The sequence below is a fragment of the Leptonotus elevatus genome, chromosome 11 (genome assembly GCF_054856555.1).
Source record: "Leptonotus elevatus isolate MCC_2025b chromosome 11, RoL_Lele_1.0, whole genome shotgun sequence".
In the NCBI taxonomy this organism is placed as follows: Eukaryota; Metazoa; Chordata; class Actinopteri; order Syngnathiformes; family Syngnathidae; genus Leptonotus; species Leptonotus elevatus.
The window spans coordinates 5,649,952-5,664,240 of NC_141249.1; the positions used below are offsets into that span (position 1 = coordinate 5,649,952).

At 41.2% G+C, this 14,289-nt stretch overlaps 2 protein-coding genes across 8 annotated transcripts in view; one reads left to right on the forward strand and one right to left on the reverse strand.

The window, feature by feature from the left end:
• The window catches only part of dnajc6 (DnaJ (Hsp40) homolog, subfamily C, member 6), a 39,476-nt gene that overhangs the window by 22,479 nt on the left and 2,708 nt on the right, over positions 1-14,289 (forward strand). For 3 of the 6 annotated variants that reach the window (XR_015096457.1, XM_086088827.1, XM_086088823.1), the window contains 14 exons: positions 837-959; positions 1,258-1,391; positions 1,774-1,968; positions 2,136-2,253; positions 2,514-2,593; positions 3,446-3,639; positions 6,400-6,426; positions 6,805-7,182; positions 7,880-8,023; positions 8,671-8,772; positions 8,901-9,038; positions 9,120-9,521; positions 9,667-9,815; positions 10,777-10,953. Coding sequence is in view for 5 of the 6 variants with exons in the window: in XM_086088827.1 (XP_085944953.1) it covers positions 837-959; positions 1,258-1,391; positions 1,774-1,968; positions 2,136-2,253; positions 2,514-2,593; positions 3,446-3,639; positions 6,400-6,426; positions 6,805-7,182; positions 7,880-8,023; positions 8,671-8,772; positions 8,901-9,038; positions 9,120-9,521; positions 9,667-9,815; positions 10,777-10,953 (2,361 nt within the window). In the remaining variant the exon portion in view is untranslated. The remainder of the gene's footprint in view (positions 1-836; positions 960-1,257; positions 1,392-1,773; positions 1,969-2,135; positions 2,254-2,513; positions 2,594-3,445; positions 3,640-6,399; positions 6,427-6,804; positions 7,183-7,879; positions 8,024-8,670; positions 8,773-8,900; positions 9,039-9,119; positions 9,522-9,666; positions 9,816-10,776; positions 10,954-14,289) is intronic. The other 3 variants (XM_086088825.1, XM_086088826.1, XM_086088824.1) reach the window with 3 other exon arrangements.
• Positions 10,980-13,415, reverse strand: LOC147165575 (endogenous retrovirus group FC1 Env polyprotein-like). Of its 2 annotated transcripts, XM_086088830.1 has the most exons (3): positions 13,199-13,415; positions 13,008-13,064; positions 10,980-12,883 (listed from the first exon to the last, which is right to left on the reverse strand). In XM_086088830.1, the coding sequence occupies exons 1-3, from the start codon at positions 13,245-13,247 to the stop codon at positions 11,823-11,825; spliced, it is 1,167 nt and encodes a 388-aa protein (XP_085944956.1). In that variant the 5' UTR covers positions 13,248-13,415; the 3' UTR covers positions 10,980-11,822. The 2 variants fall into 2 exon arrangements, with proteins under 2 accessions (XP_085944956.1, XP_085944954.1); XM_086088828.1 differs by having other exon boundaries at positions 10,980-13,064; positions 13,199-13,414.

Here is a 14,289-nt window from a genome sequence, read left to right on the forward strand (position 1 = left end):
AGTACATGGAAGATTAAATGATAAAAATTTAAATTGAACTAACGGTGCACACAAAAAAAAACAAGCAAGCAAACTTATGCATCTAAGGGTTAAAAAAAAAAAGGAAACTACATACACACATGCACATACAAACACATACACAGCCTCGAAAAAATATGTGGACTAAGCACTGACTGAAGCAGATATGCGTCCGTTGATCGGTCCTTCTCATTCCGTTTATTTTTGTGAGGAAGCGGAAGCACTCGGCGAAAGGTGGACATCGTCACTGATGGGAATTGACGTTTATTTCACTCATTTGCTCACCCCTGTAATATACAATGTAGTACTATACAGTATATAAATGGGCATGTAGGTACTAAATATTTGCTCTCACTCAGTCACTGACAATTGGCATGAAAAAGGGATGAATGGATATAGTCATCATCATTGTGTAGATAAAATAATGAATCTTTGGCCAACACTCTTGCACAGCACTCCAAATTTGTTTTATTTTGACTGTCCACATTGTGAGCCAGAGGACTCAAATAAAATAATTTTCGCATATACACCACCCAGCATCCAGCAGCTACATGCAAGGCAACTGTGGAGTTAACATGGCCTAGATAGCTGCCTGTGGAAGTTAGTGTGCCTTCACAGATGACTAAGCATGGCAGCTTGTGTGTTGTGCTGCTCTACTGCTGCTGTGCTCTAACTTGCACTTCTCCTCTTTCCATGCGTTTTGTTTCATCACTACTTTTCCTCCCTTCCCCCTGTTGTTCTCATCCTTTCCTCTCACCTCAACTTTGCACTGTCTGTTCTGCCATCTATGCCCTCCTTCCTTTCGAATCCCTCTCCAGGTTTCAGAGTGTAATTGGCCTGCTCGCCAGGCTCCTGGCCTCCACAACCTCTTCGCTGTTTGCAAGAACATGCACAACTGGCTAAAACAGAATCCCAAGAATGTGTGTGTCATCACCTGCTCGGTAAGATAACGCCTCATCATATCACTTGCTCGCTTCGGGTACTTCAAGCAACAAGTACCAGTAGGCTTTTACCAATAACCTTTCTTTTTGTCCCAGTGACTTGCATTGTCATTAACTTGAAATGAACCCAGATGAATACGTTCACATTAATAGTGCACATGATTGCTTCCACACAAATTGAAATGTGTTTCTATTTGTCAAATGGTTTCACATTTTATGCTCATTTTAATCAGTCACGCGCTTCATTCGTAGAGGGAAACTTGCTGGGTGTCAAGAGACCTTGCTGTGTGCTTTTTAGGATGGCCGGGCGCTTTCAGGAGTCTTGGTTTGTGCCATGTTTTGCTTCTGCCACCTCTTCAACAATCCAGTTCCCGCCATGCAACTCCTCAGCGCCAAGAGACCAGGCTCAGGCCTCTGGCCTTCACACCGCAGGTTTGCATCCATGGTGGGACATGACATCTGACACAATCTGAATATAAAATGACCAGGTGTGGTAAGAGAAGAAGGAGGGCAAAGCTGGCACCGTAGTTGTGTTAATTTTGTCCCAGCAGCCTCCTAAAAATGTCTTGTATCCCAGGGGTCACCAACTTTTTGGAAGCAGAGAGCTGATTATTTGCTAAAACAATAAAGTTGATAAGTTTGAACATTAAATAACTTGTCTTTGTAGTGTACTCAATTAAATATAGTTTGAACATTATTTGCAAATCGTTTAGCACAACGTCCCAACTTTAGTGGAATTGGAATTGGGTTCGTAACTTGGACTGATCACCAGTCAATCACAGAAGTGTCACATGGGAATCTTGTCCTCTGGCAGGTACATCGGGTATGTATGCAGCATGGTGTCCGAGAAGCCCAGTCTACCCCACACCAAGCCTCTGATGATCAAGGCTCTCACCATGAGTCCAGTTCCCTGCTTTAACAAGCAACGGAGCGGCTGTCGGCCTTTCTGTGACGTCCTCATTGGAGAGACCAAAATCTTTACCACGGCACAGGACTATGAGAGAATGAGGTACAAAAAAAAAGATCTTAAGTCTGTTAATATAATAGCTGTTACAAATAGTCACTTATAGCATCTGTATTGTTGAAAGGCAAGCAATGCAAAGGCAATGTTAAGCAGTTCAAGTGCTGTTTAGTTTTTGTATGCAAAGTGTATTCATTTTATCTGTCTATGTCTAGAGAGCACCGAGTTCAAGAGGGGAAGGTGGTTTTTCCTTTGGGTGTCAGTGTGCATGGAGATGTCGTTGTTTCTGTCTATCATATGAGGTCCACCATCGGGGGACGTCTGCAAGCCAAGGTACACATACGTATCTTTTTATTTTACAAAAATATCTATGGAGTAAAATACAGCCCTCCAAGAGGCGATGTGAAAATTTCAAATTACACAAATGATTTTTTTAAGGTTTAAGTTTAATCAATTCATTTTTGATAACAGTGCTTTGTAAAATGTTAGCATCAGATCAAATCAATTTCAAATAAGATAGAGATCTTTAATCCCAAATCAAAATTGTCTTTAAAACTCAATCATTAGAAGTAACATTTTTGTTTGCTCTTTAGGTGTCCAACACACAAATTTTCCAGATCCAGTTTCACACTGGCTTCATTGCTCCAGGAACTACTATGTTAAAATTTAACAAGTAAGTCTTGTTTTTCTTTAAATGGACCAAGTTGAGTGATTTGATTACATAAATAAGTGACGTAATTATATTAAATTAGCTTCAGAATAATTTGTCTGGTGACCCTAGATCAGATCTGTAACATTTGTGGACCAGCCAGGTTACCTCTTGTTTCTATTAGTACGCTGTGCAGATTTTCTTGAGAAAAGATTTAGGTGTTATAACACATAATCATCTATCAATAACTTTTACTTTCTGCCAATGATTATGTTGACTATTACATATGTTTACAACTGTGTTTGTCTTTATGAGAGTGTTTTTTATTAAGCCCTAGCGCCCCCCAATTGGGTCATCTTGGACTTTAAAGAAGATATTGTGTGAAACATGCACTAATCATGAAAGTGAAATAACTCTGCTCTCCCACTTTGCTACATCATGCAAAACACACACGTATTTTTGTGTTTTGTTTGTTTCACATTTGTGCTGTGTGCTATCATTATTTAAGTACTTTTAACCAGTAACATATATACTGATAATTATATCTCACAAGTCTTCCCTCTATTATGACACAATTAGACCTTGTGGATGCAGAGATATCCTCTTTTTATTTTGGGTATGTAATTTTCAAGCAAAAGCCTGAAAAATACGTACATCTAATGTTACAAATGAATAAAGAGCCGTGGTGCCCAAAATCCACTTGAGTCTTATTGCAAGACCATTCGCAGTAGTAGTTGCATTAGTGTGCTTACTATGTCTACACGGCTTTGGAAGGCTGAAGTAGGCGTTAAAAATGAAATTGGTTGTCAATACTAAAATATTTACTTTAGCTTAATCCACAAATGCCTTTTATGTATCCCACATTTCTCCTGTCAGACCAGAGCTGGATGCGTGTGACTCTCCAGACAAATATCCCCAGCTGTTCCATGTGATATTGGACGTGGAGGTGGAGGGCTTAGACAAGCAGAAAGACCTCACGCCCCCTTGGGAGCAATTCCCATCTAAAGACCTGAGTCCCAATGTGCTTTTCAGCTGCCACCAGGAACATCAGGATGCTCTCGCCGTTGCTGGTACTTGTCCTACTCATTATAATGTAGTGGTACTCAACTGTCACCCACAAAGAAATCATGACTTTACTGAAACAATATATTTTACTCACTCCATTAATGCAATTCAGGAGTCCCAGATGTGTCACAGACAATGGCGAAAAAAGTTCATGATAATAATAAAATATTTTTGCATTTTATTCAATGAAAGTAAGTTGTACACCACATTTATTTCTGTATAATGATCACAATTGTTATTGGTTTTTTTTAATACTATTATTGCATAATAATTGTTGAAGGTTGTAGATATAATTATTTACCATTCTTGCTTGATGTAGAACTTGCTATATTTTGCGCTTGATAATGTTCCACACCTTCTCAGTGGGAGATAGGTCTGGACTGCTGGCAGGCCAGTCTAGTGCTCACATAATTTTTCTACGAGGCCACACTGTCGTAACACATGCAGAAAATGGCTTGGCATTGTCTTGCTGAAATAAGCATGAATGTCCCTGAAAACGATGTTGCTTGGATGGCAGGATATGTTGCTCCAAAACCTGTATGTACCTTTCAGCATGAATGGTGCCTTGACCAACAAGTACTCCAATTTTACGACCATATCGGTTGTTTTGCCATGACGAAAATACGACCCCACACCGCGACAGCTTGCCCGACGGTCACAAGATGAACAAGATGTTGGTCTGTTCTGCGCATGCTCTTTTTGACATTAATTCCTCGTCCCTTCTGGGATGGGAAACTAATAGTTGGGGTTAGTATTAGGCTTTTAGTGAGTTTGTACGCGTTACGTCTTCACATGAGACAATAATGGTTGGGGTTAGTAATTGGCATTCAGTGGTTGTAGTATGGTTAACAATACAAACGTGTGGTCAACACTTAAATGATTACTGGCCTCTTAGCTCAGTAAGATAGACGTTCATCTTCGGATCAGGTGACCCAGTTTCAAATCCCGGTAACTTCTGTTAGGGTTCAGTTGAGTATTTTTTCGATATTTACATGGCCGATAGGGGTCGCTAAATTACAATACGTAACAGTTGATCATAATTTGGCACATTTCAAAACGACCTACAGTATGTGGTCGTATTAATTGGAGGACAGTCTCGCCTTGACAAATGTGCAAGTCATCTCAGATGAGTTCAGCCCCGGGAGAATCTGGTGGCGTTGTTTGAACATTTCTCAACTTTCCCAGACCTTTGTTGGCTCTTCTTTTTTTATTTGGGATGTTTTGCAGGCATCACATTTAAAATGAGAGAATCCATCCATTTTCTTAACCATAGTGATATTTGCACCAAAAAAACAACAACCCCAAAAAGCTGTCATATTCTCCAGTTTGAACATGAATTATCTTGTCTTTGTCATGTATTCAATTGGTTATAGGGTGAAAAGGTTTTGCAAATCATTGTATTCTGTTCTAGTTTACGTTTTACACAACATTCCAACTTAATTGGAATCTGGGTTTGTTTGTTTTTCTAACAAAATGTCTAATTGTTTTATAATACATGCCCTAAAATGGGAAAATTACACTCATGTGCATGTTCACAAAAACACCATCACTGAATAAGAAGGGTGGATATGTTTAGGTGTTTCCTGTACCGGGTTCCATTTCACAAAGCATGTTCAACAAACACCGAGACTAACCCTGAACAGCGAGTTGACATAGAGTGAGAGAGGAAACTCTGCTTTTTCGGTACTAGGACAGCTGATTTGAGGTAGTTATATCAACGCAGAGTAGTTTCACCTGGCGTTGCCACTACACTAAAAAGTCCACATCAATGGAGCCCCGATTTGTCGAGTCACAATGTCGGGGAAGCGCAGGGCACGGTTTTGTTTGTTTTTTACCCCTCTCAACTGAAAATCTTAATGCGATCATATGGCGAATTTGAACACCGCAGCAGCTCCCCATAGAGGAAGGCGGCGTGGGAGAATGTTGCTGCTCGAGTCGGGTCAATGCATGAATTTAAATGTAGTCCTATGCAATTACAATAATATTACAGGAGAAGCCTGTTGAATGGTAGCTCATTAATTCATTTAATTTAGGTGCAATCCTGCGGGGGAGAAGCGGATTTAAGATGAAATATAAAAATATTATTCAAACGGTTATAAGAAAAAAAACTGAGCGCAACACACAATATATGCTGTGATGTGAGCGCATGATTACGGCTGGTAATGTTGCAAATGTAAGGACGGATTTATGTAGATGGACTGTGAAGTGAAACGGTACCGTTCAAAAAGATAACTGTCCGGAAATGCCAGCATATCTATCCGCGGTCTGATAATAATCTCACAACAAATATTTAATTCCCTGCGCAATAATGCGGCACCTTCATCAATAGGGCCGTGTCAAAAGTGGACTTTACGCTATAGACTATAGACTATAGGCATATTTACGCAAAAACTCGCTGCAGCGGACTTTATGAATTAAGAAATGAATGCCGTGTGTGGCTAAAAAGAGGCGGGGACAGAGAAAACCTGCAACCGACCAGGTTTGGTTCATGGAGCTTGTTACTACGGTAACTGACCGAGAGCTTAAATGACCTCTTTTTATGAAACAGGCTAAAGTTACCTCTTTTTCTATGGTTTCATTTACCTCCCTTTCTGAAACGGAAAATGCAGAGTTTCCCAAATTTCAGGGTTTCTTGGCCCAGAGTTCTCACTAAACCTGCTTTGTAAAATAGACCCCCTGATGTGATGCCGCAGAATACGCGTAGAATAGTGTTGTTAACTAACAACTTAACAAAACTTGATCACTTTTATTTTTGCCCCAACAAGATGAGATGGAAGGCTTGGATTTGGAGGGTAAGACAGCAAAGTAGAGTGCTGACATTCAACTAACTGTACACAATGAATGGAAATTATAGTGAAAAACAAAATAACCAAATGTGAAGTTTACATAAAGTTTACAATTGTTGGATTTTTGTGAATTTTGAGTGTTGCATTAGATGATGCTTGTAGACCTCTCACAGTTAGTAGCCCATTATATATTGTTTCCTTCCTGACCCAATATTCTCTTTAGCTAGTTAGTCTATTACTGTGCATAACTTCCCCAAAAATATTAACACCCCCACCCGCACCCCCATAGCATCCATTTTTCACTCTACTCCTTTTTAATTCGTGATTGATACCATTTTTCTCTTTCTCTGTCTCCTTCCGTCTATTCTCTAAATGGTCCTACAGAGCCAGCCAGGCCACCTGGAGGCCATGAGGCCCGAGGCCACGGTGAGGAGAGTGAGCCCTCTGACGACGAGATGATCTCTCTGTCCAGCCAGCGAAGCAGCACCAGCGCAGCCCCCCATAAAGGGGATCAGCCTTCTCCGACGCACGTGGACCCCAATCCGCCTGGAGAAGTTGATCTTCTCGGCTTGGATCGTGAAGAGATCAAGCAACCGCCTTCAGTGACCCAAGCTCCATCTACTGCAGCTGCAACTACCGACCTCCTGGGGGACTTGTTTGGGGCTCCACCCCAGCCAACTAGCGGGCCATCATCCAACCATTCCACTCCACATAAAACAGTACCAAGCTCGGCCTCGCCATGTGCTTCCCCTGGGCCACCAGGTGAGGATGGCTGCAAGTGCACAGTACTCAAGCACAAATTGAGTTATTTCTAGGTTGCTTGTCAGAGCTCATTAAATTGTTTAATAGTTTAAAATGAGTCTTGGTTTACTAAGCATGTATATTGCAAGATGCATGTCTGTTGAGCAGTGGCAACAGTGCCCTCTGTTGTCAATAGTCTTAACTAAATGTAGCTGGTACATTAACTTACACTTATGACCACGTCAGGTGCACCATCCAAGGTGGTCTTGCAATTGATTCTGTGCAATTTATTCATGTCATCCTCTATATTAATTCCGATTTTTTTAAAGCATTATTTAAAAAGCTTAGCATTTTGGGTTGTTTCTGATGGTACATTGATCATTCAGTTCATTCATACCAGGTCAGCAGTACTTACTCCCTTTCTGCAACACAGAAGTACCACAGTGCCTATTATTTACAGAGCATTGTGATAAAGTCCATAGATAATTTCATTTTAAATTGTATTTATTCAAATTTAGTGAAAACAAAGTGCATGTTATTATTGTTATATAAATATTAAACACACAGTGTGTTATAAAGGGCGCAAATACATACCATATACTACATTTTTGTCTATATTTCATTGGATTATTTAAAAAACCGAAATGGAAAACATGACATGAAATTACTTTAATGGCTATCTACTGTATTTCTCTTCAAATATGTATGGGCTCCACAGTGTTTGACCCCTTTGGAGCTGGTCCCATGCCGAAGCCTCAGGAGATGATGGGTTCGTTCCTCGGACCAGGTAACATGGGGCAGCCACATTCCTTTTTGCATGCCGCTCGCTCTCCATCCCCCACCCTGCAGCCCACTAGCTTTGGTGAGGAATATTTCTGCTGCTGTGTTGCACACTGACACCATCTGTTGTCTATATGTACAGCATGTTGTATGGTACTGTAAGACAACTGTGTTGCTTTAAATCATTACATTGCATGGTCATTGTCTTTGAGCATTCACTGGTAAAATAGAACAATAACAATAAACAACTGTAGTGAGTCATTGCCTTTTTAAAGTTAATGTGGTAACGAAGCAAAAATAATTTACAGCTAAAATAACTTCACTCTGCACTGGTCGCCAGTCGATTGCTAAGCTAATATAGTCAAAAAACATTCACACTCCGAGGGGTTCTATTTTTGGAACCTACGCAAATCCGGCGTAAACCTATGCTGAGACAGTTTAGACCGGATGTTGGTAATTTTGGTGGTTAGCATGCTACCTTATTCAGTGTTTGAATCTCGGCTTCATCCTTCCTGTTGTCCAGGTACTCGGAATTGCTGCCATATTCCAAAAATAAGCAACACGCAGTTTAATTGAAAACTCAAAATTTACCATAAGTACAAATGTTTATTTAGCCTGCGATTGGTTGGTGACCAGTCCAGGGTGTGTCCCTCCTCTCGATGGAAACCAGGTGTGATAGGCTCAAGCTAATCCGCAAACCTAATGAGGGTTGTGAATTATTGTTCTTAGGACGGAGTTCCCCCGTCCAACCTGCTACCCCAACCGTCAACATTCAGCAGCAAAACATCATGGGAGGCTGGGAATGGAACAGAACTGCCACCACAAGCACAGGTACACCTCACTGCATCGACCATTGAGTGAAACCCAATTTCCCTGTCTAGATAGATTAAAAAGCCAGTGATAAGCAAGTGAGACATAAAAACAAGAAATTAATATGTGAATATTCTTTGTTTCTAAAGGAGGAGGCTTGGTAATGGGCAGTCGATCAGCCACTACGAGCCCTACAGGTTCGGTTCACAGTACACCCACCCATCAAAGCAAGCCATACACCCTGGATCCCTTTGCTGACATAGGTAACCTTGGGGGAACCCTTGGAGGTAAGTTACTGCACATATTTTCAAGTATCCGCATTGTTGTCTTCTACTGTTTTGTGCCACAAACTCAGTCCTTTCTTCCAGGAGGTTCTGGATTCACCAGCAAGCCCACCACACCAACAGGAACAACTCCTTCCTTTCCTTCCATGGGCTCCCCATCTCGGCCTCCTCCATCTCCCCAGCATGCAGGAGGATGGCAGCCCCACTCAGGAGCTGGCTTCCAATCATGGCAGCCTAACACAGGCACAGCAGGCACAGCAGGCACAGCAGGCACAGCAGGCACAGCAGGCACAGCAGGCACATCAGGCACAGCAGGCACAGCAGGCTGGCAGCCGCAAGGACAAGGACCCACTCCGCAACCAAAGCCCAGTCCAAGCCATACATCCATGCCTCACACTTCACCGCAGAACCGACCCAACTATAATGTTAGTTTCTCTGCTGGGGGTGGATCACCCAGCGCTGCGGGCAAAGCACAGATGGGAATGGGTGAGAATCAAACTTGGTTACTTTGCCTTCTTTTAAAAGACTTAAACATTCAGTAGGATTTTAATCTACAATAAGTTAGCTCATGTACCATCCCTGAATACATTCTAAAATACTTTTCCTCTTTGCTCTGATCCTTTCTGCTCAGGCTCGAAACCCAAGGCTTCCAATGCCAACTTTGATGACCTGATGTCTGGTCAATGCTTTGCAGGGGCCAAAGAGAAGAAAGGACCCAGGACTATAGCAGAAATGAGAAAAGAAGAAATGGCCAAAGAGATGGACCCTGAGAAAATAAAGGTAGCAACTTTTCACAATTTGAATGACTGCTTAGGCCTATACATTAGGCAGGCAGGCTAGCGAGAGTATGCACATGTAGCAAGTGTTGTTTTTTGGGCCGGCTTTTTTCAATGCTGCAAAACGTTGCAAAGCCACTTGCTTCTCTTTCACAAACGCTCTTTATGCTCTCAAGCCATTTTTCTTGTTGCAGAGAAATTTTGAACATGTTCAAAAGTTGATGGTGACACGGTTTTGTTCCACATTCCAAAAACATGCTCATTACTTAACTCATTCACTCCCAGTCATTTTCACTGAAGCAACCCCCTTTGCTCCCGGCTGTTTTACTGGATTTTGACTGATTTTGCAAGGCCCACAGAATGTTGTGTTCTATTGCTTTAATAACATGGAACCTACCAAAAGAAAAATTTGAGTCTTTTCTTTCCTTAGAAGAAGTATATTTCTATCTGTTTACGTTTTGCAGCAATTAGCATGATAATATAGCTAAGTTTCATCATTATTCACAAATCTGTTTAAAACTGTGGGGAAAACAGCTTGTTGCAGCATGGCCCTGGTTGATCTCTTACACTCTGCTGCCATTTTTGTAATAACTACCATTGCTTCAACCATCCTCTTCAGTTCAGAGGCTGCATCAAAATCTTCTGTATGCTCAAGCATAAAACAAACAAACATAAAAACATATAAATACGTTTTTGGGACACTGGGAATATTTGAAATAGAACGTATTTATACATTTTTGGGAGCAAATTAGTTAATTGCAGGTAGATGTTGGTGTGTGTTTGACTGGTCGTTTGTCTGCATGTGCCCTGCGACTGGCAACCAGTCACTGCCACTAAGGACTTAAGTTCCAGCTCACTCGTGACCCTAATAAGGACAAGCAGTATTGAAAATGGATGGAAATGCACCAATCAGTTGTTTCAAATCTGTTCCTGACTTGCGAATGACACCTTTGCCTGTTTGTCAGATTCTAGAATGGATTGAGGGGAAGGAGCGGAACATTCGGGCCCTCCTCTCCACGATGCATACAGTGTTGTGGGAAGGAGAAACACGCTGGAAGCCTGTTGGAATGGCTGACCTGGTGACTCCAGAACAAGTCAAAAAAGTATATCGCAAAGCAGTCCTCGTTGTTCACCCAGATAAGGTGAGACAAATAAGGAAGTAGTCATATTCCATTAAGAAAAGAGGAATTTTATTAACCCACATGTTGTGTTTGTTTCTTAACAATGTTCATGACTCGTTCTAATATTTAATCATCACAAAATATCACAAAACACAATGCAATGTTTTTAATATTGAAAAACGAAAATGAAGAAACCGAGGCCAACAGACTACATTTAATAATTTCCATTTCCCCTCCTAGATTTTCCAAACAGGTCAATTTGACCCGCAACATAACATATAGGTCAAGTAGACAATATCCAATTTGTTACTGTCTTAACATAGCCACATTCAATGTTTACAAAATGATCAAATTTGCCCTCTACCACCCTCAGTTGGCTGCAATTCTCAACCCAACTACATTTTATATATACAAATATAATAATAAAAAATATAAATATAATGTAAAATCTTAATATTATATTCTAAATATAAATATCAAAATATAATATTCATATTATTAAAATAAAATAAAATACATAAACAGTTGTTGAGAGTCAAGTTTCTGTCATCTAAAGTTATAAGTCTCAATACTTTTTTTGTAACTGTTTTGAATGTAACACCCAAAAGTATAGTATGTTAAACTTGAACTTTTTTATTTTTTTAATGTAATCGTTATAATTAAGGTTATTATAATGATATGCTAGTATAATATATGCCCTTTCATTATAAACATTATACAATTTTGTCATTATTAGCATTGTTTTTTTCTCTGATTGTCTGTGTGAAATCACGTCTCTACTATCTTATTGTGAGACGTGCATTCTCCATTTCATTTAAGTCACCATAGTTCCTGTGTCCCAGCAATGTCAGCCAACAAGAGGGTGTAAGCCATCAAATCGTCATATGGTTTTATCGAATACTGCACAGGAACTTTCTGATACATGATACAATGAGATAAAATATGAAACTGATAACCAGAAAAATGATCACGCCCTCAATAATGTGATGTGTCAAAGATCCAAAGGTGGGCTTCAACCAGTCAAATAAAGAACTATTGTCCTGATGAACAAATTTGGTTGTTTCATGAAGGTGATCAATTATATTACCAATAGTAACATTGTAGTCAGGCACAAAGGTACAACATTCAGATCCAATGACAGAACAAGTTCCCCCTCGGGCTGCTAAGAGAAAATCCAAAGCTGCTCGGTTTTGTAAAGCAAGCAGTCTGACAGAAGCGAGTTCACTTGACATGAGCAGAAGAGCCCGACCGGTTTCGTTTGCAATCATTTCTATTGCATGCGACAAATCAGCGATTTGGTCTAAAGCTGACATAACTCCATAAAAAGGAAGAAGAGAACCAATTGCGTTCTTGAACGGAGACTGATGGTGTGTCCAGAATAGATCGGAAACAGCACGTTTGTGCCTGTGAAGATAAGGGTTCTTGGGCAAAGATCGAGTCACTCTCATAGCTGGGATGACATATCCTAAACCACAGCGTCCTTTGTAATCCACCGGAAGATAAGGGTAAGCCATGTTCCCACACACCCAGTACATTCCTGCTGGAGACGATACGGAGCAGATGGCAGTGTGCTGAGCGAGCGCATTGAGCCGAGCCGGGCCTGCCGTCTCCAGGCACCGCTGGGGACTTGATTTCACTGACTGGAACTCGCTATCGGGATGACTCGGGTCCCATTTAAATGTATGAAGGCAGTCGGATTCTCCCACAGATGCTGTCCCGTCGTTTTCCAGACACCAAGAAAACTTCTGAGGAATGAGCTGTACAGGAACAGGTCTGGGTGTTTTCACGCACCTGTTGCAGTTGCCGCGTAGCCCCGAACAGTTGAGGGGTCTCATTTTGGATAGACGAGGGCATTCGGGGTGGGAGTAGGACTGAGAAAAGGGGATATGAAGCAGGTGGCAAGTGTCGCAGTCAGAGGCAGGCAGGGCCATCAGGGGCAAGCCCTCGCCAGCTGTGTAGGGCATAAAAGCGCACACGTAACAGCTGGAATTAGGCCGGAGGTGCTGGGCCACTTGCCACGCCATAGTCAGGAAAACATTGATGTCGTCTGCTCCTGCATCCGGCGACTTTATTACCTGAGGCGCACCGAGGACAGACTCCACTAGGAACACAAGCAGGAGAAGCATGGCCACCTTTGTGATTGAGGATATAAAGACAAATAAATGAAGTGGTCCTCTCATGCAGATGTCTGTAGATTTAAGACCAGCACCATCCTCTAGGCTCAGGCCAGCGCTTTAAACATGAATGAAGAACAGAAATACTCAACAGGGACTAGGTGAGCCCAAGATCATCCGTGGAGTCGCCTCCCCTCTCATTATCTTCTCGTATCAGCATGTCACATGTCTCACTATCAATCTCAATCAGTTCCAGGTGTTAAGCTCGTCTTGATGAAAAGAGGACATTCAGATGCAATCAATCGGGAGTCGAGTTGAACGCCTAACCTGCCTTTGCCTCCGCCTCTTGCGCAATTGTGTGTTTGTTGTTTGCAGGACACCATCTTCTGTACTTTGGTCTTTTCCATTTGGCACTTAATGTATGTGTGAACAACTGGCTCCGTTTGTTGACACTGTTTCTTTGGCTGAGTGCTGATTCAGAGTAAAGTGCAGCTCTGCATTTCACACCAAAAAGCACAATGTAAAAAGAGCCTCTAGAAAGAACATTGATAAGTACTGCATAGTATTGAAAAGCCCTGCATTAATACAATACATGCACATGTACAGTAGAATTTTCAGAGCACACAGTTTTGAACTACTGCCTTCATGTATTTGTGTGTATTTACTCTAAAAAATGCAGAATCTAAATCTTTTCGGTCACAAGAATTTTTTTTGCTTTCGGTCACCTATACTTATATCTAGTTGGGTAAAAGGGCTTTTGTTTATTCTGCTCCTTGTGTATAGAATATACAGTATGATAAACTAACTTCTTTAAACACTTTTGAGTTCAAACTTAGACATTTTTAGGCAGATTCCACAATATGCACATGTGTTTGTAAATTTAATATTCAGAGAGGGATTCTCCTATCCCATTGAAGATCTTTATTTTAGGGATGCACGATAATATCGGTGGCCGATAATTATCGGCAATTATCGACCAATTATACGTCATACAGATACACCAAATGATAAAGAAATCCGCTGATAATAATTGAGATGCCACGTTGGTCCATCTGTTGTGGTTGTTGCTCAAGTTGTGCCCAACTCCTCAATCCCTCGCCTCGCCTATTTGTGACGTCATAATGCGCGCGACCGCGTGTTCACAGAAGATGCATCATGACGACATGGCAGAAGCCAGTGTGGGCTTTCTCTACTCTGTCTCCCCAAAATGTTACCCTCGCAGTTTTTTGTTGCATTTTTAAAA